Source organism: Eurypyga helias, unplaced genomic scaffold (assembly GCF_000690775.1).
Source record: "Eurypyga helias isolate BGI_N326 unplaced genomic scaffold, ASM69077v1 scaffold29824, whole genome shotgun sequence".
Classification (NCBI taxonomy): domain Eukaryota; kingdom Metazoa; phylum Chordata; class Aves; order Eurypygiformes; family Eurypygidae; genus Eurypyga; species Eurypyga helias.
The window spans coordinates 29669-38349 of record NW_010247467.1 but is presented as its reverse complement, the minus strand read 5'-3'; the positions used below and the strand labels follow the sequence as shown (position 1 = coordinate 38349).

The 8681-nt window shown below is 48.1% G+C and overlaps 1 protein-coding gene across 1 annotated transcript in view; it reads left to right on the top strand.

Moving 5' to 3' along the window:
* Window positions 1–612: 612 nt before the first annotated feature.
* NSMF (NMDA receptor synaptonuclear signaling and neuronal migration factor) overlaps window positions 613–8681 on the top strand; it is a gene marked incomplete at its 5' end in the record, with an annotated part of 35254 nt that continues 27185 nt past the window's right edge. The window contains one exon of the mRNA XM_010150741.1: window positions 613–674. Coding sequence (XP_010149043.1) covers window positions 613–674 — 62 coding nt within the window. The remainder of the gene's footprint in view (window positions 675–8681) is intronic.

Below are 8681 nucleotides of genomic sequence, written 5' to 3'. Positions count from 1 at the left end.
TTTGGTACAATCTCCGTCATCCACGGGACCTGAATCCATCAGAAAACAGGAACTGCTTTTGTGGGGTGTTGTGGAGGTCCCTCAAATAAGGTTGTCCACTAATCCAAGTACTGACATAGTTGGTGCTTGAGAACTTAGGGTTAGGGTCGGTGAAATGGGTATTGCATTAATGTCTGAGCTGCGATAGCTCACAGATTCAGAACCAGAGTAGAAGGCTGGGTTGATGGGTTGGACCTGGGGGGAGATACCTTTGTCCCTGGGCTGCCAAAAGGGGTTTAACTCGGGGTGCATCACACAACCAAGGCCAAATATAATGCAGCTGCATTTCAATTTTTTTTTTTCAGTTTTACCAGAGAACCTAAGGACTAAGATAGTGCTGGGCTTGTAGTTCAACCCTCTTCCCCCTTGGCCAGGGGAAAGCCGAGGTGTGTTAACCAGGAAACCCCCACTGCTATTGCAGCATGTTGAAGTTGGTGTCACCTGAAGGTGGGGAAAAGGCAGCTGCAGGACACCAGCAGTATATTGAAGTGTTCCTTCTCTCCTTGGCCTTTAACCATTGCCCATCTCTTTCTTTCTCTCCTTTGCTGCCTTCTGTGACACTTGGATATGCAGAGCGGCGAGGGCTTTTGGAGAGTATCTTTCACAAAACCACCCTGAAGGTAGAAACGGCTCAGGTAAGAGAACTGACACACCTTGTTGATGTCCCTAAGCGCATGCACATGCCTATTAATAGGCCGTAAAATGGAAGTGCATTTATTTATCGTAAAGGGTTAGTGTGAGATCTCCGCAGCAGAGAGACAGGAGGAGTCACGTCTGGATCTGCGAAGCCCTCGAGGAGAAAAGGCAGTTTGGTGACGTGGGGGTTGGGTGGGCTGTGGGGACAGCTGCAGTTTTAGGGGACAAGTGCCCTGTCATAAAGCTAAGGTTCTTGGAAGAAGTTTCGGCCGGGAAGTGAAAGGCTGCGCTGCACAAGGCCTCTGCGCTGGTTTGTCACTCCTGGGTCTTGCTTTCACTGGGCAGTGACCGAAGGTGAGTTACAGTCTGTTAACTGGCATGCCTAGTGAATGTGCAGCAATCTGCCTTTGCTGGCAAAGGAAACTTCTGGATTTATTCCCAGTGTTTTCTTCAACAGGGGTTAAAATGAGGTTTGCCTTGTCTAGCTGAGGACACCAGCACGTGCTAGCTCATGTGTTAATTTTTAGATGCAGAAATCGCCCCTGTCAGCCTGTGGTGGGTTCTGCTTCATGGGCAAGAGAGCGTGAGAGAAACTCACTTGACTTCTAGCAGGGCTGTGTCTGCTTTGTGAGGAAAGGAAAAACTTTTCAGACAATAAATTCACTACAAAACCTATAGAAAATCCTGTGAAATCCACAGAAGATGCTGTGTGAACAACTAGCAGATTGTTCTGTAGCCTTGAACTGTTTTGCGAGGAATAATGTTATTAAGTAGAATGTAATGTAGAGTGATGTTTTAATTTTATGTAAACTGTGTGTGGTTTTGAACCTCTACAGGCATGAAATGCCTCTTACTGTAAGAGCAAGCCCACTCACACTGGTCTCTGATAGCCAACTGAATGACCTTTTTCCTTGGGTCTGTTCTGATGACCTTCAAGTTGTCCTTGGCTGAATTGTTCTAACTTTGTGAATGGAAGGGCTTTAAACCGATGTACTACAGTTTTCTTTGATTTTTTTTTTTTCCCCAGGCATGAGAAACTCCAGTGTCACATTGCTTACAATATTTGGTGTAAAAACAAGCCGTGGTGGTAGGAAGGGAAGGGTAGAAAAAGGCTGGGGTTTAATGCAGCTGAGATGAAGCATCTGTGAGCCCGAGGGAAGGAAGGGGTTGGACAGAGAGTGCAGAGACAGGCCAGACAGGTCTGAGGAGGCTTCCCAGAATGGCAAAAGCATCCTTTATTGTGGCCATTTTTGTAGCTGCTTCTGTTAACTGGAGTCTTTGCTGGTCCTTTTCTGCAGTCCCCACCCGTTTCCAACAGGGAGAAGGGTTGTCTCCTGCTCACTTTGTAGTGCCCTCGGAGTACCTGTGGCCATGCAGACCGGAGAAAGAAGCTCTGATGGAGATGAGGGGAAATAGCAGACCTGTTCGGGTGCCTGAGACCTGGAGAGCCCTGGCCAAAGCCAAGGAGTAGGAGCCTCTCTGATGCTCACTTACAATAGCTGTTGTTTTGGGTGTCTTATGGTTGCTCCTAATTGCTCGTTCCTCTCTCTAGATAAGGAGAACATGGAAACAGAGCTGAGGCAGATAATATGCTGCTGTAGGGCTCCCCAGACCAGTGCTTAAGCCCTTTCTGTGCTTGTAACCTATCTGTAAGCTCTCCAGGGAAGCTTTCCATACCCACTGCCCCCTCGGTGTATCAGGCTTGAGATCGCATTTGAATCCAAGCAAATTCAGTTGCTGCGGATACAATCAAGCAGCGAGAGGTACACATGGATACTCCACAATCCTTATGTGGTCTCTTAGTATTGGCTTGGAAATAAAGAAAGTTCCCTAAAAATTACTATAAATGTTTATAGAAGAGGGGAAAAAGAACTATAATTTTTAAATTAATCTATTGGAATTCTGCTGTGTATAATTTAACCCAGTCTGCAACATCTCTTTATAAATAGCCATGGTAGGAAGGTTCCAATCCTCTAAAAATGTTGAGAGTAGAAAATTCGGCTCCCTTTTGTTTGTCCCAGTAGTCCAATAACGGAGAAATCAGCTCTTTCCTTCCTGCAGAAATTCTGTGTGTCAGTATCACTTCTGCAAGTTTGTGAAGGCTCCCCCTTGGCTCAGCAGAGCGCGTAAGCTCTATGGTTAGCTTTCATCCAACAACTCCAATGGAACAAATGAAGAGCCTCTTCTAAAGTGAGGATGTAGCACATATATAGAGGTACCTGAATCTGCTCCAACTCAGCTTGGCTGTAGTTAAGTTCCTACTTGGATGTGTTGGTGGCTTAGGTGCAGAAAGCTCAGCACACTGAAGAACGAAGTCCTTGGCGCACGCATGAGTGTTCACTGCACTCTGGGCTTTCACCATGGGTGTCTTCCACTGGTGGAAGGGCCTGCTTTCCGCAGTAATAACCCCAGTGCATACATGGCTGCTCCCTGCGCTGCCAGCAGACGGCAGCTGGCATGAAGGCTCTAGCCTAAATGTGAATGAGAGGAGGCAGGCCTTGACTTCAGTAGTTTATAGTCCAGGAAAAAAAGGGTTGAAGAAACGTTTAAAGTCATTGATGAATGCAGTGAGGGAAAAGGGTTGTGGTCTTTGAGGAGCAGGGAGGTAGCAGAGCCATCAGTGGGAGAGTAGAGGTCTGAGTGGAGGAAAGAAGGGCAGGATCCTCCTCTTCTGCTGATCCAGGAGCTAGAGCTCTCCTCTCTGCGGGCAGAGCACAATCCTCATGCAGAAAGGGAGGTGGCTGTGAATCTTTGGGATGCCAGTTTTTTTGCTGCTGTACCTGCTAATTCAGCTCCTCAGTGGAGAGTTGAGTTCTGTAACTCCCCTGGCAGACACAGCAGACCCACCATCCGGATGGAGGTGCCCAGTCTGCAGAGACTGCCCCAATTTACTCAGTTTCTGCTGCACTTTGTTTTCTGAGGTTTGTTCATTTTGGTTTGACTCCTTTTATTTTTAGAGTCCCTTGGCTCCAAGGAAAGGAGCTGGTGTGACGGTGTGGCATCCCACCTCTCACTTCACATTCCACAGCTGATCATGGAGCTCATTCTTTGGCAGTAACTTTTACACCCCAGAATCTATTTCTGGTGGCTCCTCTGGAGAGCGTGTGTGCGTGTGGCAGAATGGCTTTGAGGAAGTGGGGAGTGGTAATGAAGAACTTGAGAGGAATTGTGTGTCAGCAGGATGGGCCAGCTGCCATGTCCGAGCGTTTTAACGGGGGGTGAGTTATCTGCAGAGCTTCGTTTACCTTCTGTTTTCAATAACATTGCAGTCTGTCTGTGCTCTGCTTCCTTCACTAGGGTACTGGGTATGGAACTGGGCATCAGCAGGAGGTAGAGAGGATTGCAGGGCACTGCAGGGTATACACGTAGTGAGAAGGTGAGGTGGGGAGGATACCTGTTGTTGGTTACAACTTCTGATTCTTCCTGATGCAAGGCCTGAGAATTTCATGGCTCAGAAATATTGTGTAACTCCCCCTATGCAACTCTTCGATGTCTTAAGCTGAAGGAGGTTTTTCCAGGTGACTCGGGAGGTAAGTTTACCTCTCCTCTGTCGCTTGGCTCAGAGTGCTCTGACCATGTTCTCTGAGGTTACAGCTGGGTGGTGGCAATACGGATTTTTCTTGTCTTTGTTTCCCTTTTGGAACAGGGCAGCTGCCGGGTGATGGGTTATGAGCTGTTGGCAGAGGATGAGGGGATTGTGCCCTTGGGATTAGTCAGATTTTTTTCTCCTGATCTTTAAGATACTCTGAGGAATTAGAAAAAAGGGAGGGTTGGACTCTGCTGCAGCTGGCAGGACAAAGGCCTAGAAAGAAGACCAGGAAAAGGATTGAAGTGTTGTGAAAAGGAAGTGTAAAAAGGCTGCAGCGAGCAAACCAGAAGAAATAGTCACTTGGTGTCTCACCAGAGCTCACGGGATGAGATTTGGACATTCCCATCTTAGGTGTCAGAGGCCCCATGCTGAGATACCACTTTAAATTTCTTTATCTCCATGTACTGGGACTGTGAGAGGAAAAAGATACCTGGAGCATGGGGCAGTGAAATTAAAAATGACACCAGGTGGAGCATTTCAGGGGAAGCGGTGATGCATCCCAGTGAGATGGGATTCAGACACAAGGTCCTTTGCTGAGGAAAGGAAGGGGCTGTGCTAGGGTTTTTCCTGTTACTTTTTGTCAGGCAGTTTGGGGTGTTTGCAGGGCAGCTTGGGGTGCTGGGGCTGTCGCTGTGGGTGCAGCGCTCGTCTGCCCGCTGCGGGCTGGCTGCTCTGGGCAAGCTGCACTGGGAAGGCTCCGGCAGCAAGAGTGGGAAAGATCCCAGCACGTATAAGGAGTGCTTGGTGCTGCAGAGGTGACGGGCCCTGGGCCAGCTCTCGCTGTATCCCCGTGCTGGCATGGTGTGGCTGGCCCTGGGCAATGGAGGTGGCGTTTCTAGAAAGAGCCTGTGCTCAGGAGAGGGTTGTAGGCAGCCTGAGTTCAGGGCAGGGCAGGGATGGGAAATCTCATCTCTGAGGGCTTCAGCCTGCTTCCAGGGTCGGCCAGCACAGGTGGGGTGTGGGTGTACCCTAAAACTTGCTTCAGAATATGTTGCTTGCTTATAAAGTGAATAAAACCCTACATCACAGTGTTACCAGGGAAATGCTGAGGCCAGTGGTGGAGCTGCAATTTGCTCCTTTGGGTCCTGTCTCACCGCCACAGTTTTGTTTATTCACATTAGTGTTACAGGCCAGACTAAAAGGCACAGTGTCAACAGCATCTTCAGTTTGCTTGTTTTCTAGGCCTGTTTCAGACCAGAAGACTAGTCAGAGCCATTTCGTCATAGTTTCTCAGAGCAGCTCCCTCACTGGAGCAGCCCTCACCTTTTCTCTGTGGCTTGGCAGGGAAGCGCGTGACGTTCCACCCTCGGGAGCGATGGGGTCAGTGTGCCCGCGAACGTCATGGCGGGGCCGTCATGGTCAGGATTTGGGTGATCCCATAGCGAACGCTGTGCATGACATTCGCTCGCTTGTCTGAAGCCACTGCACGGCTAAAGTGCCACCGTGACCTTTTTTTAATTGTTGTATCTCCAGTTTTGTATCCCTGCCTCATGATTGAATATTTTGGAACAAAATTCCTGGTTTTTACCTTACCTGTTCCTTGACTGCATCTCTCCTTGGCGGAGCAGCGGGGTCCCCTGCCAGCCCGTCTCTGAGGTGGCGGGGTCACTCCCCAGCACATCGGTGTTGGGAAGGACAGAGCTGACGTGGTGGGGAGTGTTGGATTATGGCTTGGAGGGGGAGCGGAGGAGAGCAGGGCCAGATGCGGAGGGGCAGTGGCAGGCATACAGGATCGCTCTGCTCTTTGAAAAGACATTGCTGTTCTTGCAACGGCCTGGGCTCTAGCCAGTGCACTGTCTGCCCTCCCCCTGAGGGCGTCACCTGGGCCCCTACCACTGTAAAATTAAAAAGCTTTAACTTCATTCCTCCTCCTATGAACCAGGCTGTACGTCCGCGTAATGTAAACCTAAAGCCTTTCCATTCACCTTCGGTGGCCGAGACAGCTTTCATTTAAAGTTAGTACCATACGTCGGGTCCGGGGAGGTCCAGCTGAGGTGGAGCAGGGAAGAGGGAACTTTCTCTGAAATTTATTTTTCTGAGGTGACAGATGGCTTTTTAATAGAGTTTATCTGGATTCCCCTTTGCCATTTTGCTTCTGATGCTGGAGCTGGGGTTTTAAATCTAAGGTGCTTTAATCATCAGTTTGGCTGCTAAATACAGTAATAAATTTGTGACTTTTTAAGCTTCTGTCTATGCCTTGTGGCTATATTCTGCCATGATTTATGAACCTCTTATCCCATGGGGTTACAAGGCAGCCTGCATCAGATGCAAGTTTGGCTTGGTGAGTCCCTCCGCTGTTGTGAATGGGCATCAGTCAGCTGCAGCTCATCCCAGCGCGTTACCTCCTCGAGAAACGTTGTGACAGTGCAAGAGAATGCCGGAGTCCTTTCGCGGTTAGTTACCTGGGTCAGAGCAAGGGCTCAAGTTAGAGTTACTGGATGAGCAAGGATGTGTTCTAAGTATCTAATAGTAAGAAGTGCCTAATTATTGGGAACTACATGTACCGAGAATGTGGATTCTTTCTTTCCCGAGGTTTGGCAAATTAACCAGTACAGGTTATCGTTGATGTCAGTGGTTATGGCTTTGGAGATACGCATGCCCTAAGGACTGTGTTGGGCCGTGCTGCATGGAGGATGAAGAAAGAAGTACCAGAGAGGAGCAAGTGAAGCCAAAGAGACACGTTCAAGTAAATAACAAGGGTGGTGAGAAGTCGATAGGCCCTTGGGACTGGAGTTGAGCACTCAGGCTGTGGACTGGCTGTTAGACTTAGCCCAGGTAGGCAGGGAAGTGATGACAATACGCTTTGGATGTTTCTGTTACCGATAGACACATGATCTATGGATCAAGCATGTTGGTCCTCTTCCCTTAATCTTGCTGTTAAGTATCTCGGGCACAATAATCCATCCATTTGATGAACCCGATTTGTCTGCTCTGAGGAAGCCTTGCAGCTGTGTGAGACAAAGGTGTTGCTGACAAAGCAAGTGGGAGAGCAGAGCTGTTACCAGGTCAGCTTCATCGGAGTGGCTGGAGCCTGTGCCAGGCTTCCCAAGTCACGCTGGCCTGGGCTGGCATGGCAGTTTGATGGAGCACCTGGCTGTGGGAGAGGTGGCAAGAGCAATGTGAACACGAAATGAAACGGAGCAGCAGTAACCAGGCAGAGGGTGTTAACAGCAGTCTGCTTCTGCTGGCTCTTGGAAGGTAATTCCAGTTATTGCTGAAGTCGCCCATTAACGTTTCTCTGTTCTCCTCACTGATTATGCCTGTGACTTAATTCAGCGTTGATTTCTGGACCAGCTTGACTTCTTTCCTAGCAGAAGCAAACTGTTAACCTAAAATGCCATAGTGGAATCAGGTGCAGGGTTATGGTACCTGAATCCAGCTCACTGCAAGGACGGGTCAGGGAACTGGTCACTGGTAACGTCTCCGGGCTGCTGGCGTGTGTGAATGCATGTGTGTGCAAATGCTAGTGCAGACTTGCTCCCTGAAGGGTTGCAGGTTTGTTTTTAGAAGCAAATAATCCATTATGATGGATGTTTGAATCTCTTCCTTTCATACTCCTTTTTTTTTTTTTTGGTAGATACTCGTTTACTAGAAGGTATGAATAAAGCTTCACATTCCCTTTGCATATGAAGTTTCTTCTGCAATGTGTAGCTACTGAAGGTGCTAAATTGAATGAAAAGAAATTATTATCCAATTGTTTGACAAAGAGGAAAGCATATTGGTGTGGTCGCAGGCCTCTGTAGTGTGGGCCATGAAAACTCCCGGATAAGTACAAGTGAAAACACCTTGAGTAAGGGACAAGTAAGGTAGGAAGAAAGGATTATCCTTGCATTTTGCATGCTAGATCAGACAGGTCAAATATATCTGGTCAAGAACTCTAATCCTGCCGTGATTTCAGTAAAAAATTGACTCAACTTGAAACCAGCCATGTCTCACTTATGTGGCTTTAAATTTCATGAAGCTGAACAGACCTCAGTGCTTATAAATCAGAGTCTGGAACTGGTCTCTTTGCACTTGTGATCATCAGCATTTTCAGATATGTTATGCTTTGGGCACTTGGTTTTTCCATTTACCCACAGATGCCAGAGTTCAGAAATTCTCGCGTGCTGTCAGTGTGTGGGTAAAGGTGCACAACACTGGGTGTTTGCTCCGATGAGGGTATATGCCTTCCATAGGAGTATTCCCTTCAGGAGGAACAGCCACAATTTTGTGGTGTCTTAAGAAATATGTAGTGTCATTGTGCCCACACAGATTAGTAAGTGTGACAAGTTGAGATGAGTACTTAGAACTGGTCTTTGTTTTTAATTTTAAAAATGGTGTGCTTGGCACTGGTGTCCCAGACCTTGGCAGGTCTTGGAGCCATTTGGTGGTGGTGTCCCAAGACATGCCCACTCTGGAGCAAAGTCAGTCTTGGAAC